Raw genomic sequence first — 21,857 nt, forward strand, 5'->3', positions numbered from 1 at the left:
AATGAGAGATCGAGTAGTGCATACAGCACAAAAATGTCTCTTAATATTTAAATAAATCTTGGGAGATAAAGAGAGTTACATATTGCACAATGTGTGACATTTGTGCCTAAAGGAAAACAAGCTGTAGAAGCCACTATATAAATATAGAAACGGAATGAAGTTTCTTATGTTATGAATAACATAATCTCTTAATAATTAATTATTGATTTTGACCATATTGCAGAACTTTGGAGACCATTTTTTATGCTTTAATTGCCTAAAATCTTTCTAATAAACCATCGACGGTTTCCTTATAATACATTACATGTACAATAGATAATAAAAATTTTGCTTATCAGCCTTTTATGTCACTTTCATGCATTGTTAGTAAGTTTTTTTTATAAAAATAATATAAATTTGTGCGAATCTAAAAAAGAATTGGTTCTAATTTTTTTGTCATAAACGAAACTGCGAAAACAAAACGAAATATATATGTATACATGGATCATGTATGTTTATTATAGACATGAGTTAGTAGAAAATTATTGAAATTTTCTGAATATTATGAAATGGTCTTTTATGCTATAGTTGTCCTCAAAATGTTAAAAAGTAGTTTGCAAATCAAATAGTGACTCGTTAGTGACAAAGTAAAAAACAACATTAATCAAAATAATCATGTAATTAGAATATTAGAATATAGAAAGACAGGAATAGATATTTAAGAAACAGTTGACATGTGATAATACCTAGTTATAATGCAGTAAATGGGAAGCAAAATTGAAGATTACTCTACACTTCGAATTTGTTTATGTCTCTCGTGTGAAAAACAGAATAAAGTAGTTCCTTTTCGTAGATCACAACAAAGTACATGTAACCTTTGCCAGGGAAACTAAACTTCAGGAAGACTTCTTCTTTATCTATCAAAAGAGAATTACTGGATGTTGCCAGGGTTCTTCTCTAATATGCAAAAGTTTGCTGCCTTTTATATTTCGGGTGAACAATAAATAGGAGAGGGAATTATAAGAGCCTGGAAAGATCAGCAATGAGTTTCAGAATATTCTGGACATCCATCTGATAGTAAATTATAGATTTATTGGCAAAGATTAAATTAAAATAAAGGAATTAAAAAATGGTTAATTAGAGATCGATAAAAAACAAAATTGAGTTTACAAAATGGTGTAATTTAGAAGCTTAAGAGGAGCAATAAACAGGAAGAAATTACTAAAGGAAAGGAAAATAGGCCTGCAAATTGAATCGACATAATTTGATCGAAAAATACAATAAGTTAGTGTTGTCGCTTATAATCAATAGAAATACAATCGTCAGTGGAATAAATGTAGCATAATGAATTTAGAAATTTTGAAAAAGCTTTCGACTCGGTGGATAGACACAAACTGTTTTAAATTATAAAAAAAAACAGGATGCACAATATACCTGGTCAGATGAATCATTAGTATGTACAGAAATAAATATTGTATTTCTGTAAATATGTCTGTATGTATATATACACACACATATATATATATATATATATATATATATATATATATATATATATATATATATAATATATATATAAATATGTGTGTATATATATATATATATATATACATATGTGAACATATCAATTAATTTATCATTTTTAATGCAATTTTCGTCGATTTTGAGTCTTATAAAAAAATAAAAAATTGTAGTCTTAATACAGTGACAATCTAATAATAAAAATATAAATCTGTATCGTATAATCAGATATAAAATAAAATGATTAATAAGAAGAGATTATATTACAAAGAATTTTTAGAGAAAAATACCAAAAAAACAAGATAAAAAAGGACATAGTTTTTTTGGTAGGATAGCAATTGTGAATTGAGTAGGAAAAAAAAACAAACTAAAATAGTCGGTTGACTTGGTAATAAGAGCAAAATTATATATATCTATAATAGGTAGATCAGATTGTACTACTGTTCTGAAGCTATTTTCTTGTGGCATTTTAAAGTAGATACTATTTTATTGGGAATAAGCCACAATTGAAGGTTAAAATTTATTGTTTAAGTTTATTGACGTTTCAATTTTCACCTTGGAAATCGTTCTCAAAATACAAACATTAATAAATTTATTTTAACCTTCAATTGTGGCTTATTCCCAATAAAATAGTATCTAGATTGTACTACATTTTGGAAAATACAGAAACAACTTACAGGGTTTTCTATATAATAAAACAAACTAACAAGAGATTTATAAAACGATGAATTTTGTGAAAATGTCGATTTTTTGACATATCAAAAACCAACAACAAACTCTATTTGCATAGTTTTCTTGAAAGATAACATTTATTACGGTAGTTATAATGATGTTCATTTCACGTTTTTTCTCAAAAAATTTTACTTGTTCGGTCTCTAATTTATCAAAACATCAAAAATTCTTTTATTATGACAAATGTATATTTCGCAAAAAATTATTTTGTATTATATCGAGCGCAAAATAACTGATAAACATTTTTTCCAATACCTACTTGATGAAAGAATTAAAAAAACCTTTTACAACTTTTCTAGGCATCTTGTGTTTGTTAACATTTCTCGTGTCAACCTCCACACTTGTTTAGCTGCGTTTTCCAAACCACTAGGCGATTTTCCTTTAAATAGATCTAAGTTTGGCAAAAAGTAATGAGGGCATCTCTTACATTGCAAACAAGAGATTAATTGTAGAAATATACCGTTAATTCTGTCGGCTATACAAGATTCATCCCATTCAGACTCTCTGGGATGTTTTTCACATTCATAAAGTAACAAAGTTTTTAGGTGATAACTACTGACAGGATTACCAGGTAGGTCTAAATGTCTATCTCTGAGAGTTTTGAGAATGCTGAGACACCTTCTTCGGCATCCTCCTTGTAAAAGACGGTTTTCTGCTTCTAAAAAAGAAAGAACCCAAGCGTCGCCTTCCATGGAAGTTTGTTTACCTTGAGCTGCTATACTTTCTTTGCTTAAAAGATCGAATCCTTCGGTTTTGACTTCTGCTACTAGGTTAGGATGCGGCCAGGGAATGTGTGGGGATGGCCAATGCGAACCGGATCGAGGCCACACGCCGGAGCATTTAAACGCCGGTGTTATTTGCACAATATACCGTTCTCTTATTCGTAATTTTACCTCTGATGTATCGGCTATCATTTTGACACTGTCTCTATAAGAACATTTATCACAGGCTTGAGCGACTAGAGTTTGGAACCTGGATCGTATTTTTCTCGCCGATAAATATCCAGAAGCTGTGATAAACTCAACCCACAACGACATGGATCTCTTCCTACCGTCGCTAAGTTTTAACACAGCACAACCTGGCAAAGTACCGTCGTCTACGAAATTAAACACACCCATTTGATTCAGGTACAATACCACCTCGAACTCCACCGGCGAAATAACCTCCAAACCTTCGTATTTTCCGTTGCATTCCGTTAGAGACGAAATAAATCTAGGTTCTTGCACTTCCACTTCTTTTAAAACCTCCTGAACTACCTTACAAACTTCCCTGATGGTCTTAGCGATGGTTGCCATCCTTGTTTGCACTCTTTCACCGTAGTATTTGTTGATTTGATAAAGCATTTTCGACTGGGCGGCCAGCATATCGGCCGGGACCAGCATTGTAGATTTTTGTCGCGTTTACATTAACCGTCGGATATGTACTAGTGCGGCAGTGTTGATCTTCGCGTAAGGTGTGGCGTATACGGAGGCGGGTATTGAAGCTCCTCCCTGCCTATGGAAACGTGGGCATTGCGCATAGATGTTATCGATCCGAACTGTCAAGTCAGGAGTTTTTGAGCTTGGGAATACAATAATTTCGGTCTGTAGGGATAGATACAGAAAAATTACACTGAGAATATTTAACTATATAATTTTAAAAATATATACAAAATATTATGATAAATTTCTTTGTTAACAGTTGATTTGGGTACCTACACATATGTCCAAAAGTTTGGAATATTGGAATATTTCATCTTTTTATTGATTTTTATACATAAAATCTTCTGAATAGTTAAACATTATTTTGTTTTAATTCTCAACAATACTAAATAAATCTCAAAAGCTGATAAACGATATGCAAAAAAATTACTTATTCTCTTGGAGTGAAAAACTTACAATTTACAACTTACATTTAAAAATAAATTAGCATAGAAAAAAATAATTTTTAATAAAACTAATAATTAGTATTTCCTCTATTGGTCTGTATGCATGCCTGTAGGCGATTTGGCATGCTGCCGATTAACTGGTCGAGCTGGGCTTGCGGAATTCTCTTCCATGCTTCACGAGCAGCATCTTTTAGTTCTCGAAGTGTAATAGGGGGATTGTTTCGCTTCTTGATGCGTGTTTTGAGAATGTCCCAAGCATCTTCAATAACGTTTATGTCGGGGTAATTCGAAGGCCACTGTAATGTAGATATTCCTTCTTCTTTCAGAAAATGTTGTATTGCTGCTGTTCTATGAGGAGGTGCGTTGTTATGCATAAACACAAATTCATCACCTACTGTCCCTCGGAATAGACGTACGACGGGATTTAAAACTTCTTCTACCACTTATAATACCACCCCAAACCATAATACTGCCACCTTCAAATGGTACACGCGGTTGAGCTGTTTCTAGTCGGGCTTGTCGTCCTGGGGCCCTCCAAACCAGTGTTCTTAGCGAATCAGATACCAAGCCAATTTTTGACTCATCAGAGAACATCACGTTATTCCAGTTAGGACCATGATGCACCATTTCTCTATCCCATTGCAACCTTACTATTTTCTATTGATAGGTTAGTTTAGTAACACGTAGCGGTCTTCTACGATACAAATTTACCGCATTTAGTCTGCGTGTTATTGTTTGCCGTGAAATATTCAGTCCTTGAGGCCTAGAAATTTCTCTGGATATACCACTTGGAGATTCCAGACGATTTCTACGAGCTATCAATCTTGTGCCGGTCAATTTGCCGGTCTTGTGCTGCTGTTGTACATTGACTTCTACCACTTCTGGGACGATCCTTGACGTCATTTGTATCTTGAATTTTTTTTTTAATTTGTGATACAGCACTTTGAGTAACATCAACAATATTCGCGATATAACTTTGACAAGCCCTATTGTAACAAAACAATTACTCTAGATCTGTCAAAATGAGATATCACGTTTCTAGGCATTTTTAAACGGCTCAATTCAAATTTAAACAAAGACTGAAATAATGTGTAAATACGCTAATCAGTTGAATGTGACGAAAATCATACAAAAAACATTCAAATTTTTTATCATATTCATTTAAAAACGCTCTAGAATGAATATCAACAACAGTTTTAAAACCACCATAGGCGTAGATATATTATTTATATGTATTCCAAACTTTTGGACATGTGTGTATATGTAATTTAAATATAAACTACTAATATTGAAAACTACAGACCTATAAGTTTGTTGTTACACTTATACAAATTGCTAACAAGAATAATAACCAACTGCATATCACAAAGCTTGATTTATATCAACCGGTTGAACAGGCGGGATTTAGAAAAGGGTTTGGTATTAACGATCACTTACAAACCATCAGAACACTGGTAGAAAAAAACACAGAATATAATGTACCTCTACATATGGCATTATTGACTTTCACAAGACTTTCGATAGTATTGAAACTTGGTCCTTTTTGTCAGCCCTGAGGGATGCTCGAATACACCCACGGTACACCAAACTTATTAAAAACATGGTTGAGGTTTGCGGACGACATAGTATTATTTAGTACAGATATCAAGGAACTGGAGCAAATGCTCAAGGAATTAAATCAGCAGTCAAATAGATCTTAAAATGAACCTTCAGAAAACAAAACTAATGAGTAATTTACAAACTAATATTGTTATTGACAACGTCAGTCTTGAAAATGTAGACCACTATATATATATCTTGGACATACCATTAAAATCGGCAAAAACCAAATAGCCGAAATAAAAAGATGCATACAATTATCTTGGGTAGCTTTCGGCAAGTTAAGCTTTTTCTTGAAGAATAAAGATATACCAATGTGTCTAAAACGTAGAGTTTATGACAAATGTATCTTGCCTGTAACTAGGTGGATGGACTGGAGACCACGGCCTTTACAAAGAAAACCTTAGAGCAGCTCAGTACAACCCAAACAGTGGTGGAGAGGGCCATGCTAGGGATTAGTTTGAGAGACAGGATTCGAAATATCGACATTCGTGAAAGAACAAAGATTACTGATGTCGCAGAACGTATAGCAAGGCTCAAGTGGCAATGGGTCGGACATGTTGCCCGAGGTAATCCCGAAAAATGAACACAGACATTAACAAACTGGAGACCAAGAGAGAACAGGCGAGGAGTAGGCAGACCACAGAAGAGGTAGGCAAATCAATGGAAGCAAATGGAAGAGGCCTATGTCCAGCAGTGGACGAATACAGGCTGAAGAAGAAGAATAAGAAGAACTTAAATATAGTATGTATTGTATAGTTTATAGAACTGATGTTATAATTTAGCGCATTGTTTATTCTTAAAATTTTATTATTTAGGATTATAAATATTCTCTGAAACTTTTTCCCTTTTCATAATAAATTCTAAAAAGTGCAACTAATGAGGATCTGCTCCAAAACTGATTTTCAGCTAACTATGGACTGCTTGTAGAACATTGTGGTGATTGCGCTGTCTATGTTACTTGCATAAATGTAGAACTTTCTTCAGCACATACAAAATACATTTTTCGTTCTTGATTTCTTGTAACATTTGTTTCGCTTTGTTTTGTTTTGTTTTGCATCTTCCTCTTGGTTTAGAGAGGCAATGTCGAATACTGAATCAGTTATAACGTCCCTAGAGAGTGGATGTATTCCAGCTTCTTTGAAACCTTTCGATATAAGTAGGTATCGATTTTCAAACCGATCCAAATTTCTACACTGATTTTTGTGAGGTACTTACGACTAACTGGGCTATTTCTATCCTGTCACTTCTGACCTGTTAATATGTTGCTCACATAAGTCAAGTGGTAGTGACGTAGCTAGGGGTGTCCAGGGGTCCGGACACCCCTTGAAATATTATCAAATATTGATGATTCTATAATTTAATAAATACTTAAAAAAATTTAAATTGGATGAATAATATTTGTTCTATTCACAAAACCTTTTCTGTACTAGGAAGTAGTGCCTCTTAAACTATTTTTAAAAGTGTTCAGATACTAGTTTTCGACTGCATTTGGATAACTTTTCAGATTGTGTTTTATATGAGCATTGACCACTAATAACTCTTTTTTAATCTTTTAAATATACATAATAGCAATATAGTAATACTCTTTAAAAATTAAGTTATTAAGAAAATGTCCAAGTTAAACAACAAAACTGTCGTCATAGAACTTACTACACGACGCACGTTAAAGTTTAGTTAAAAAGTTTTTTAAGAACCCCATGCGAAATACGAATCAATCATTTCATACATCCCCAATTTGATGCTTCAAAGCCTCCAAGATAAAAGGAGTAACAATTTAAGTTTCCTTCAACTGAATTCAATAAAAAAAATTGGAATTCCAACGAAGTTGGGCTAGGTAGATGATGATCTTGGTTGACATACTCTAAAAAGAAAGATGAAGCCTACAGCGAAGTATGCTTCATATTTTATACTGAATCTTTTGGAGCAGTTAAAGGTAATCACAAAAACTGTGGAGCATTAGTTACAAGCTCTTTAAACGATGGAAATACGCGATCTAAAAATTTAGTAATCACATTACTTCAATACCGTCCAAACAGCTTATTAAGAGCACATAATTTCATTCAAGTTATGATAAAAAAGAACTAGAGTTTTTTTCAATCTTGGGCGACGAGACAATGGGCATATCTACAGTTGAACAATTGTCATTGTGTATTAGGTATATTGATTTTGCTGGTAATAAATCAAAAGAACGAGAAGATTTTGTAGGATTTATTCCTATGTATAAGTTAACTGGCGAAAACATGGCAAAATTTATTTTAGAATATATTACGAAACTTGGATTGGATATTAATGATTGTGTTGGCCAAGGATATGATGGTGTCTCTAATATGATTGGCAAGTATAAAGGTTGAATACCTATATACGTTAAACTTTGCAGACGATCAAGTAGTGATTGCACAAGACCAAGACGACCTCAGCTACATGATGAAGAAACTACAAGAAGAATATACCAAGGCTGGCCTAGATATTAACCTCGCGAAAACAGAGTACCTATCTACAAGTGAAGAAGACATAGAAGATCTACAGATTAATGACAACGTAACAATCAAAGGAAAGGATAAATTCAAATACTTGGGGTTTATAATCACGAAAAAGGCAACAATAGAGGAAGAATTACACAAAGATTAGGACAAACAGCAATCCGACAACTTAACTCTGTATGGTGGGATAGACACCTAAATATGAAGACAAAAACACAGATTTATAAAACATTAGTGCGAAGTATTATGACATATGGGGCTGAAAATTGGATCATAAACAAGAAAAACAGCAGTAAGATAGTAGCAACACAGATGGAATGATCATGAATGTGTTGCTTGTGTGAGTCCATTTCAAAAGGCAAAAGAAATAATAAATTAGCACACAAGCAACGCATTGTGAGTAAGTCTAATTTATTATTTCTTTTACCTTTTACAGATGGAATGCCTGCGAAGATGCTGTAGAGTAACAAGAATGGATAGCAGAAGTAATGACGAAATAAAGCAAAGAACATCAATAGAAACAGACATACTAACAGACATAGAACAAAAAAGACTAAAGTGGTATGGACATGTAAGAAGAACTAGTGACAGCAGATGGATAAAGAGAATAACCGAATGCAGCTCCATAGGAAGGAGGAAAAGAGGACGACCCCGAAAATCCTGGAGGAACGAAGTAGACGACGCCATGAGTAAGAGAGGCCTAAACGAGAACGATTTCCGAAGTGGAAATTGAAACGTCAATAAACGTACTTTAACCTTTAATTGTGGCTTATTCCCATTTAAATAGTAATTTTCATAACAATACTATTCAAACTCTGTATTACTACTGTTATTTGAAGTGCCAACTTCCTGTGTTTATATACATTTTCTTACGTTCCAGACATTACAAAACATTTCGGGTTTTTTCAATGACGTCTCCAACTTTCTAGATTTATAATACTTCTTTAAGGGACTTTTTCTTTATGACATAAATCTTACGAAACTGTCGGCCGTAACAGTATATATCCAAGATACAGTTGATATTTTTGGTAATTAAATCGTAATTTGTTTATTAATTGCGTACCCTTAAGATAAGAAAAACAATTGACTACTTTGACTACAACACACGGTCTTTTCAATTGCTACTTACTACTCTTTATCTATCCAAACTGTGATTCAAATAAAATAAATTAGGTGTAATTGTTTTCGAAATGAGTTTCAAGCAGCCCGAACAGCACATTAAAATCTCACGACAGGCGTTAAATGGGACAACTTTTCCTCCTAATATTAGAATTATTCATTAAGGGAATCGAGAAGTCGGCCTCTTTTCATCGCTATCACCGACAAGTGTTTTTCATCTCGCACTCTCAAAGTGCATCATAAATCTACGGTCGTGTTCGCACTTTCGAACATACACAAAATAAAAAAGGGACACGTATTCGTCTGTCTACACTTTATGTCTCTGTATTAAATGTTCGGGTGTGTGTGATGGACTGCGAGACGTCAAAATAGAGTATGCCGCTTCTGTATGCATTAAAACCAGAAGTTGATTTCTAGTATATTCTACTCTGCAGTTAGATCGTTGAGAAGGTGAATCGTGCACCCGTGGGCAGATCATGTTACAAAAGTAGTTTTTAGAAGAATGGAGAAGAACGAAGAAGTTGAATAGACAATAATTTATGTATTGTATGGGCTTCTACGACATAATTGGGTAGGACTTCAATGTTTACAATTTGTAACAGCGCACCTAGGTTCTTAGAAGAGTTTATTTTTGGTAGCGGTGGTCTGCAAAGTGGGTTTGTTTCAATGAACTCTTGTACAAAACGTGCCATTTCTTTTAGCGGGCTATCGGCAACTTGATTATTAAGTTCTTTTATGGTTAGCTTAGGAAACTGACAACTTGCTATGAATCCTCTGTTGGACTTTGCTTGTAATGGTATCGCATCTAATCTGTGGGATAAGATATTTTCTTATAATTACCCAGTATTTATCTATTATGGAAAGAAGGAAACGACGGCGACGACGACCGAACACAAGTTGGGAAAATAACACTAGAAAGGCGGGTGCGAGGAACTTGGAGGAGGGGCTGGAATAGACAAACGTGTAGAAGGAGTCTAGAAAACGAACAGCGTCAACGGACGATATGAAACCGTATATATATATATATATATTGTTATGATATGTAAAATCAAGAAAATATTGGTTTGTTTAAAAATATTTCAAAGTTCAAAAACATTAAAATAATTCAGATAAGTAGGATAATATCCAACAAACATTTCGGAGAAGGAAAGTTATTAAATCTTTGAATTACCTGTACCAAACAAAATGTAAGCTTTGCATCAATCATTTCTTTGTTATACTTCAGTTGACCCGCATAAGTTTAAGTGAAACAAAAGACAAATTGAAACGGGTTTTTACAAATACATTAGTGTAGTGATTAAAGACAATAGAGGATTATAGAAAAATAGTATTTGTAAATAAGTTTTAGGAAATTTATAATTATAGGTAAAAATTTGTTTGCTATCGAAATGAAGAAATGGGGGAATTGTGACGAGTTGTGATTGGCGGAGATTGAAAAAGGTGGGATAAGTGTGTGGGAGAAAGTTTAGCGAGATTGAGGAGAGAAAAAAGATAGTTAGTTGGTTTTTCAAATCTGTAAGAGGAACAAGGATTGTTCTCTGGCGGTTCCTGAGAGGTAGCAAGCAGTAGTGTTGAATGTTAGTGAGTTTTTGTGGAGTTAGTGTATCTGACAGAAGCTGGAGCAGCAAAATATTGTAAGTCATATTTTCCTACTTATATTCCAAGAGTCACTGTTCAGGCCAACGAGAGATTCAGTTTATCGTAAAGAGAAGATATTCCAAGAGTCATTTTTCACTCGGGCCAACGAGAGATTCAGTTTATCGAGAGGAGAAAGGCTATCATAATTTGAATGATTTGTGCTTTTGAAGGAGATCATTAAAGACGATATACTTGCAACAATCTGTTGTACGATTGCTGATTACATAGGGAGCGGTTGAGAGGAGATAATATAGTCTACAAGGAACAAGGATTTGGACCACTCATCATCAGAGAGAGATATTTTGTTTCTGCAGTTTTTTTCTTTTATTGATAACACAATTTTTACACGTAATTTAGAAAGGATATAAATATTTTGATTAGGAGAGTTAGAATAGTTTGGATTTTGAGTTTTCAATTAATATTGTTTGTACCATTAATTTTGATTGTTCACGTACGGAGAACAAAATTTTGAGAATCCTTTTATGAGATTTGTTTATTGAAAACTTTTGAGTGTGAATTATTTCATTAATTTTTTTTAATATATAGTGTTAGATCATATGTGTTTTTTATTATTCCGGTATTCTCTGGACCTTACCTTTCACATGTAATAGCATAGATATTGAAGCACGAATTTTAACCCTGAGATAAAAGAATTAAAAATTGTGATAAAGTCATCATCACATCATTGAAATAATTTTAATTAATCAAAAATTAATTAGCTAATTATTCCTTGGCGCACCAAGACTTTAAATATCACAATAATATATATATATATATATATATATATATATATATATATATATATATATATATATATATGGTTAAATGCTCGAATAAATGAACTTTATTTAATCAAATAAAAGGCAGGTATCGAACACAGTTTTTTATTCAATCTTGCCCAAATACTTATATACCTATAGAGCATCTTCGGGGGCATCTAAAATAAACCAAGAAACGTTTTTTCAACTGAAGGAATATTAATTAACTTGTAAAAGCATGGCCTATTTTTCTCTGTGTTGAATTAATGACTATGATAGTCTTAACCACATGTTCAATGAACTGAACACGTTGTCTGGTTTAACTCTCTTCTTTGTGGTCTATTGTTACCAGATCTGTTATAGTTTCCCTATTAAAATGGTATGGTCCATTCCTATTATTTGCCTGATAATTATCCCTGTTCGGTTTTTGGTCTATGATTTTGGTCTATGATCTACGATTTACTTTTAAAGTTTATTTTTGTTTGGGGTTGTAGTCAAAATTTTGGTTGGTTGTTTTCGACTTTTGGCCTCTTCTGCTTTGTCGTTTTTAAAGAACAGGGATGGGAAATATGCGTTGTGGTAAAACGGGTTGTCATTTGCCCCTTCATCGGCATCTTCCTGGTCACGAGGCGGGTTTATTTGGCTTTCATATCCAACGGATGCTTCTTCATTCTTGTGTACTTTCACTAGAAAATCCTCTTAGGAAAAAAGATGTCTGTTTTTTTGGAAATATACCCGCTTATCGAAATCTATTGACTGCCTTTTCGCCAGTTTGGATCGTCAATTAAGCTTTACCAAGCAAGTCACTGATGTCAAAACGAGACATTAGGCGATTATTTTGCCTTAAAAATTGACTGTAGAAAATTTTCAAAGCCTCCATTACGAGTTTGTCGAACGGTTTCACCTTGTGTGTAGTGTGAAACGGTAAGCACAATAAAGTTACGTTTATTTCCCTAGCAGTGGTAATAACATCTAGGTTTCTCGCGTGTAAGTGATGCCCCTCCAAAAGTATAGGGTTTTCGGCACTTGGTTTTACATAATCGATGAAGTGTTTGAATCATTGCGTGAAAATGTCGGTTTGAATCCACCCTGATGGATGGAAGGCAAAAATACTCCCAGGTGGAGCTCCTTTCTTTAATAATTCGCGGTCATACTTGCGAAGAAATACAAGCAAAGGGGCACATAATTCCCACTTGCGGTCATACACAAAACGCAACTAATCAGAGATCCTCGCTTTGCAGACGTCAGCGTTCCTATTTGCCGCTTTCCCCTTTGGGAAAAAACCTCAGGACACTTATTGAACTATGCTAAGACCAATTTCGTTGACGTTAAATATTTGATTAGCTGAAAAGTTATTTTCTTCTATTTCTGCTTCTAACAGATCAAAAAACTCGTTAACATTTTTCTTCTTTAAGCCCAGTGCCCGTGAAAACGAAGTTCTCGTAGGCTTAGCACGTTCTGATGGCTTATTCTAAAACATTTTAACCAGTCCTTTTCAGCGGTTTTTTAAATAATGACGTAATGACATAAGACGTTTTCTTCTTAGTTTTGTTTGACATACCTTACCAGCATCATCATCTTTCTTACAAAGCCTAAAAAGGGTGGCACGAGGCACGTTGAATATTTTGCATGGCTTCAAATATCCCATTCTTTTGCAACTGCTATCACTGCTTTTTTTATATCTTCCACATTCCACTTATTACGTTGTGGCGATGTGGTTGTGGCATTCTTTTTTATTTTGTTAATCCTTCGAGGCATCTCTGAAATAGAAACCAATTTTAGGATTTAAATTTTTATCGTTTAGTATGGAATACTATTTCATAATTTGCTGTCTATATTAATTTGGAGGTTAGACCGGAAAAAATAACAACGAATTTAAAATGAACGGTATCCATACCTTAAAGCTTACATACATCATTCATATACTTAAATAACCAATAATATCAAGTAAAATCACCTTCAAAAGTGTTTGAAATAAAACTTTAATGTACTTGTCTAAAAATATTCTGTGCACTGTGCATCGAAATTACATCAACTGTCAGAAAAACGAAACGCTCATGGCTATAAACTAAACACTCTTGTGGATAAACTTTCAACCAATTGGAATGACATTAATAGCATCTGAGCATAGATGGCACTAGTAGTTTTGACGAAAATATGGTATTCCATATTACCGGATATATTTCATAATCCCCGACTTTAGTATAATTATCAAAACAAAGATAATTTTGTTGTCTTTGTTAATCTTTCTAAATAATTAAAAGATTTGAAATATTACTAATCAACTATAAGAGACACTGGTTTAATAATAGATACATGACGTTGAAAGTGAATACACTTATTTATTTTCAACTCTTGTGCTAGAGGTGAGTCTTGCTGAGTAGCCACTTCCAAAGAGCGCGCAATGTCAATGTGTACCTACATTTTGTTTTTGAGGGATGATGTGTGAAAATGTGGTAGATCAAAAGATTAGTACGTTATCAATCTTCATAATTTAATTTCTTGATTTTCACGGTAATTGAGTAGAAAAGCTCTGTACAGGAGACAGTTATGGCCTATTTACGAATTGCAAAATAAACATCAAAAAATGCATCCTCTGGAGTTATAAGTATAAAAATAAAAATGATTTGACGACCATAATGTTTTTTATGATATTTTAATGTTTTCTTTTTTGTTGCAGGTAAGTTAAAAGAAAATACGAAAAAAGATCACACAATAATAATTGGTGAGTAATACAATATATACACCTCGATAAGAATTTTGGAAATTAAAACTATAAAATTGTATAAAATATTAAAATCTCAAAAAAAATTGTATTTATTATAAATATTGGCTCCATAACCCTGATTAGGCCTGGGCCTGTTAGTTCTCTTCATTCAATCCTACTTCTCACTCTTTCTGTACCAGATTCATATATTCTCATTTCAAAGAAGTTCCTGAGGCTGTTTTCTTGGGATATGTAAGTTAAATATTGTATTTATATGTAAGAGCCCTATATAAAAGAGCCCAATAAATAATTACAGAACATGAGACGAAAAGGAAAGAAGCTAAAAGAATCTGTAAGCAAAAAAGAGAGAATAATTTGGAGAAAAAATTAAAAACAATAGAAGAGCATTACATTAGCAAAGAAATAAAAAATTTTTATCAAGAATTGAAGAGAAAACAGACAAACAAATAATACGCAAACAATTTTTTGTAGGAATAAAAAAGGACGGCTCCGTGGAAATACTGCAGAGAAATTAAACAGATGGGCACAATATTTTGAAGAACTGCTAAAGAATGAAGAACAAATGCAAACAGATAAGGCAATGGGTCAATCAGAGGATAATAATGAGGAGTAGGTAGAGGAAACAACACAACAGGAAATAAAGGAAACAATAAAATGGCTTAAAAACGGTAGAGGCGCAGGGGAGAATGGAATCTCGGCGGTAATTTCAAAGAAAGGAGAGGTCACACTGCAAAGAAAGCTATGTAGTTTGATACTGAGAGTGTGGAGAAAGGAGAAAATGCCAGAGAGATGAAGTAATGCCGTAATTTGCCCAATACATAAGAAAGGTGACAGAATCCTTTGTGAAAATTACAGAGGGATAGAGCTACTGGATGTTGTGTACAAAATATTAACAAAGATCATACGTAACAGATTGAAAAAATACGAGAAGGGCATAGTAGGTGAATACCGAGGAGGGTTTAGAGCAGGAAGATCGACAGTGGACCAAGTATTTACCTTAAAATTGATACAAAATAACAGTTACGAACAAAACCTAGGACTCCACATGCTCTTCATTGATTTTAAACAGGCTATCTATCGATCGGGAAAAGTTGTATAAGGCTCTACAAAATTAGGAATATGAAAAAAGTTGATAAAATTGTTGAAAATGTCGCTAACAAGTACAAACAATAGAGTGGTCATAGAAGGAAGTATGTCAAATCTGTTTTCGGTTACAAGAGAATTAAGACAAGGGGATCTACTTACTACTGATCTGTTTAACTTTGTCTTGGAGGCAATAATGAGAGAAAGTAAGATCCAAACTACGGGTACCATTTTCCATTATAAACAGCAATGTATAGCGTATGCAGATGATGTAATCCTCTTAACAAGAACAAAAAAAGAACTTGAACACATGTTTAAGAACTTTGAAGATGAAGCAAGAAAACTTGGGTTGTATATAAATGAAGCGAAAACAAAGTACCTATATGGAAATGCGTGGTGAGATAACAGAACACAATAAATTCGTCACACTTAAAACGAGAGGAAAGGATTACAAAATTAAAAATGTCAGCCAGTTCTAGTATTTGGGTGTAACAATAACGAATAAAGGGGAAGAAGAAAAAGAAATAGAAAAGAGTTTATTAAAAGGAAGTAAAGCAATGGGCTCATTAAACAATATTCTAAAAGCAAAAAATGTATGTAGGGCAGTAAAAATTCGAATATATGAAACAGTCATTCGGCCAGTGGCAGTGTATGCCTGTGAGACCTGGACTATGAATAAGAAAGATGATATGAAAATCGAGATCTGGGAAAGGAATTGTTGCAGAAGATTTTTGGTGGTATTAGGACGGTGGAGGGAAACTGGCGAAGAAAAACAAATAAAGAGGCAATGGAGATGGAAAACCCCTAATTGTACAGCACAGAGAGTCAGGTGGTAAGGTCACATCACTCGAATGCCAGAGAAACGTTGTGTAAAAAATGAGCTTTTTGGAGGAGGCGGAGGTTTAATGAAGAGAAGAAGACCACGAAAAAAAGTGGTTAGAAGCAGTTAAAGGTGATTTAAATGGTATAGGAGTGCAGAATAGGAGAGAGAGAGCCAACGACCGGAAGAAGTGGAAGAAGCCAAGGGCATGGCCTGTAGCGCTTTAAGTCCTTCTTCTTCCTTTATATAAGCAATTTTGCTTGTTCATTGGCGAGTTGTTGCCTCTATGGAAGATTGTCACTCCATTTCATGCGAAATTATAAATTTTATTGATCTCATAAAAATCGTAAAAATTGCAAAAATTGGGCCACGTTTGTGTAATTAACAGCTTTAAAGAAACTGACTTCATTTGCGGCAAAATGCAAAAATTTCATACGAAAGCTGCACTCTTCACCTTTGTCATTTGTCCATAGGACACTCTAATCAAAAGATATCGAATTTTTACCGTCGAGTTGATACAAATTTAATTTAAAAAAATTATTTCGCGCGCGTGACTGACATTCAAAATCGCCGGTCGCTTTAAACGTTATTTCTGAGAGAACTAGAGGTTCATTCTACAGAAAAACTGCTAATAAACATTTTTGTTTAAACTAACCTAAAATGTTTAGCTACATTTCTTGTATGAACGATTTGTTTGACGGTGTACAGATTCTTGGCAAATTGATGTTTTCTGTTCCGTTTTGCATCTTTTTTGTGGTCCCCAAATTGACATTCTCGGCAAAATTCAGCTTGTTCGTATGATTTTTAGAAGTTCAGTGCCTTTTTTTCTCTCACGACTGAAGTAATACACGTAGAGCAGGTGTGAATACACTACTGATTTGATAACAAACTTGTATCAGTTTTCACCGTTCTAACGATCAAATAAAAGATTAAATTTCTATTCGAAACTTAAGAATCGACAGCTGAGAACGCTACAAACAAACTTTAATTAAAATAATTAAGTCTTTAGTTTCTTAAAGTAAATGTCAACTAATTACTGGAGACGATAGAAAGAATCTTATAGATAGAAAACGTCATTTTTAAAAGTCTCAGGTTCTGTTAGAACATTGGTAAGATTAACGACAGAGATACTGCATATGCCTTGTTGACAGTGACGTAGGCTATTGAAGTAACGAGCTATCTGGAAATATCATAATTGGTGTGGGCTGAGAAATTTAAATATTTTGCCACTTTATAGAATATTTATATCAAATATTGCAAAACAAAACAACAAAATAAAAGAAATAATAGAAGTTTATAAAGTCGTGACTAATAATTTATCCCTTTAAGTGTCAGTTGCAGCTATATTTAAGTTAATAATTTAAGCTATATTTAACCTATATCAATGAGTACTAGATCATAAGCACAAACAGTACTGTAGCAAAGGATCTTTGGTAAAAGTACACATCACACGACTCGCGTATGCCTGCACCAATCTGAAAGTTGTTGATCAGTAAATACAGGGTGTTTCAAAAAGGTATGTCATAAATTAAATCACGCATTCCGAGGTCAAAAATAAATTGATTGAATCCAACTTACCTTAGTACAAAAGTGTAGTACACAAAAAAAGTTACAGCCCTTTGAAGTTACAAAATAAAAATTGTTTTTTTGCATTATCTCCTAAATACTTGACATTTTGTAATAAAAATGGACACGTTACTTTCTTGTTTTGAAAGCTTTTTTAATACAAAAGAAACAACAAAATCTAAGCGCACAGAAAAATTTTAAGGGGGTGTGCAGCCCTAAATCCCCCCAAACTTTTGATAACGTTCAAATCAAATGAATTTTGTGGCATTATTAGTTTAACACATTATTTTTAAAACTTTTTTGCCTTTTATCATTTTTCAAAAACTAGTTTTTTCCTAGTTGACCATAAAATTACAATTAGTTTCTACGGATACAATAATTATTACAAACAGTTCCATCAATAATAGTCAATAATTTGAAGCTATCATTTATTGTGTGAATAAGATTAATATTAAAAATTTTGATATTACAATGGCCTACACATTTCAGGAAATGGCAGATAGGCATTTAACTTTGGGTAAGTTGGATCAGATTAAATTATGATTTCAATAAACTGTCGGGAATATCGTAGGTGAATGTCAAGGAAATAGTGCAGCAGCCGCAAGGCGTTATGCAGTAAAATACCCCAATCGAAATACACCAGATAGATGATTATTTCTGACCATTGATCGTCGTTTACGGGAAACGGGTACATTCCAACCGCAAGTTGCTGGCAATAGTGGTCGTCCAATAATGGATGCAACTGATGAAGACATTTTAGAAATCATTGAAGAAGTCTCTGGAACAAGTACACGGGTAATAGCTGCTCAACTAAGTGTTCCTCACGTAAGGGTTTGGAGGCGTTTGAAGGATCAGCTGCTTAAACCCTATCACTTAACAACGGTTCAAGAGTTATTGGTTGAAGATTATCCTAAAGGGATTGGATTTTGCGATTGGTTGTTAATGGAAAACACTCGAAATGTTAATTTTATTAGAAATATTTTGTTTACCGACGAGGCTACCTTCAGTAGAAATGGAATAACAAACCATCATAACGAGCACATTTGGGCCGACGAAAATCCTCACGCCCAAAAAACGACTCATCACCAAAGGACTTTCAAAGTTAATGTTTGGGCAGGAATATTGCAATAGGGCAAAATATGTGGTTTCTACAAGATTGCGCTCCACCACATTACAGTAATGAAGTCCGGGAATACCTTTGCAGGCAGTATCCTGGTCGGTGGATTGACAGGGCTCGTGACGCACCTATTTCTTGGCCACCCAGAATTCCAGGTCTTAACCACATGGACTTTGCTTTTGGGGGTTTATGGAAGAGAAAGTGTATTCTGTAACAATAGAGGATGAACAACAATTGACGGTTAGAATAATTGAAGCCGCAAATCAATTTCGTCAGAAAAATATGATTTTTCAGCGGTTTTCCTTATTAAAACGATACCGAATGTGTATTGAAGAAAATGGGGGTCATTTTGAACATTTATTGTAATATCATATTTATAGTGGTTATATACATTTTTTGTACTTGTTAATTCATTTAAGCCGTTTATTTAGTTGCACGTAATTTTTTAAAGGTTAATGAAAAGGGCCGTAACTCAATAAAAACTGTTTTTTAAAAAAAGTGATGAGGCAAAAATTTTTTAAAAATAATGTGTTAAACTAATGATGCCACAAAATTCATTTGATTTGAACGTACTCAAAAGTTTGGGGGAATTTAGGGCTGCACACCCCCCTTAAAATTTTTCTGTGCGCTTAGATTTTGTTGTTTCTTTTTTATGAAAAATGTTTTCAGAACAAGAAAGTAACGTGTCCATTTTTATTACAAAATATCAAGTAGTTTAGGAGATAATGCAAAAAAACAATTTTTATTTTGTAACTTCAAAGGGCTGTAACTTTTTTTGTGTACACTTTTGTACTAAATCAATTTATTTTTGTCCCCGGAATGCGTGATTTAATTCATGACATACCTTTTTGAAACACCCTGTATAGCTACCAGTTAGAATTTGTATTTTACCCGTGTTATTCTTTATATTTATTGTAGAGTAATTTATTCTAGTTTTTCAGTAGTTTACTTATTGAAATATTGGATAATAAAAAGTGTAGAGGTGAAAAATATAGCCTTAGAAACGTTTTGCCATAATAAAGACTAGGCACAAGTTTTTGCGAAAATAAAGTAAATAATTAAATAAACGCCTGGATGATGTCGATGATGACAATTATTGCCTGTCGGACTATGGAGGTGATTCTGATGCCGAAGGCAATATTTCACTTGTACCCTTTTTGGCTAAGTGCATCACTCGATCCAATTCAAGCCCAAATATTGTATCTAGTTTACGCAACCTGAATACCATCAAAAAACTCATTTGGATTTTCCAGGTAACAGTGATAAATATTCTGACAATTCACTAAGTACTAAGAAGAAAAAAACGTAGATATACTTTTTTTTCATCTTCACCTTTCAAAAAGTCAAAATTAAATCTGGAATCCCGACTGCTATATAAGCATTTTCATTATAAAAATAACCAAACGTGTCAAAACAGCTTTCTCGCAGGTCTAATACAGAAGCTGATTAATTTTTCAGTTTATTCACACCAAAAAAGCGGCCTGGTGCAAATTCTAGTACACTATATGAAAATATGAAAATAACATGATCAAAATCAAATCTTGTTGATGTGAGTTGTCATCTACCGATCAAAGGTACTTACCGTGGATGTGATAACTGCAGTTCGAATAAGGAACAGAAGAGGACCAATCTCATTTGTCAAAAATATGATGTAGCATTATGCAAAGAATCTTTTTCTATGTATATATCATCAGAAATGAAGATTGAAATAAACGTTTTCTCTTTTACTACTTTTATTGTAGTGTGTAGATATAGCGTTATTAATCTTGACCAGTGATTTGTAGCTGACGGTATATACTCAGACGCTCACTAGTAGCAATATTTACCACCCCCCATAAAAGAGAAATTTGAAGATAATTTCAATTTTTATCAGGTAACTTATTAACTTTTTTTAAATTTCATAATTTTAAAGACTCTCTAAATTTGTCAAAGTCTCATGTCTACTAAGGATTTAACTACTAAGTTTAAACTTAAAATTTCTTTCTGAGCTGGGTTCACACCTCTTAATTTACTTACATCAAAATGTACCTGCCAACCCATTTAACCGACATACACAAAAATAGCATGATAAAATTCCACTCAATATGCAATACGGAATGGAAAAAAGACGAACACGGCCAATTTATGAAGGGGGTAAGAGAATGATTTAGTAATAGTTAATGTTTTAATACAAAATCTGATCTTTTGTTTATCGACCTGACCTAAAAGCATTTTGATACGCCAAAAAGCTCCTCTGAATATGAGCTTGAGGGACTATATAGGATTCTCGAAAATATTTTGTATACTATATTAAGAAAGGTTATTCGCCTTATAGTGTCTACTCCAATAATTGTTCTCCCTTGTGTAGTGTACTAAAAACTCCAGTATGTCTGTCTTCCTTGATTTGTTCGTCATTCCAGGCTTTTACTATTATTTCAAGTATTTGATTAGTAAGTTTAATGCCCCAACATTATCGTAGATTTTTATCTTCTACTTAGTTGGAAAGTAGTTCGATCTACCCAAGACGTCTTCTTTTGTATTGACTATAATGTGTTTCTTTTTATTCTTACATATTCTCAGCCTTGTAGTGGCGCACCTAGAATTTTCCTTGGAGGGGGGTTGTTTTGGTTGGGAACCGAATTTTTTTTATGCTACCTCCTTTTTGAGTCGTTAAAATTTGGGTTTTAGTTTAATTTAAAGTACTAAAGATAGCATTGCCATAGGTATATTCAAGTATCTGTTATCCTGTCTACCAACTAAAACCACCCTATCCTACTTGTGTGCAGTTGACTGTCGCACGTACTGTACTCCAAAAGTGGGATGGCCGCTCTAAGCCTGACGACATTTTTGAAACACTCCCTTTTTTAT

The 21,857-nt window shown here is 33.6% G+C and overlaps 2 protein-coding genes across 11 annotated transcripts in view; one reads left to right on the top strand and one right to left on the bottom strand.

Moving 5' to 3' along the window:
* Positions 1-21,857, top strand: part of rg (A kinase anchor protein rugose) — a 742,603-nt gene that overhangs the window by 575,904 nt on the left and 144,842 nt on the right. The window lies entirely within an intron of this gene.
* On the bottom strand, positions 1,642-3,666 carry LOC140446242 (protein mab-21-like). The gene has a single exon (XM_072538780.1). The coding sequence runs from the start codon at positions 3,612-3,614 to the stop codon at positions 2,517-2,519; it is 1,098 nt and encodes a 365-aa protein (XP_072394881.1). The 5' UTR covers positions 3,615-3,666; the 3' UTR covers positions 1,642-2,516.

The sequence above is a fragment of the Diabrotica undecimpunctata genome, chromosome 7 (genome assembly GCF_040954645.1).
Source record: "Diabrotica undecimpunctata isolate CICGRU chromosome 7, icDiaUnde3, whole genome shotgun sequence".
NCBI lineage: Eukaryota > Metazoa > Arthropoda > Insecta > Coleoptera > Chrysomelidae > Diabrotica > Diabrotica undecimpunctata.

Coding starts and splice junctions, on each gene's coding strand:
- LOC140446242 (XM_072538780.1), bottom strand. CDS start 3,614: ATGCTGGTCCCGGCCGATATGCTGGCCGCCCAGTCGAAAATGCTTTAT.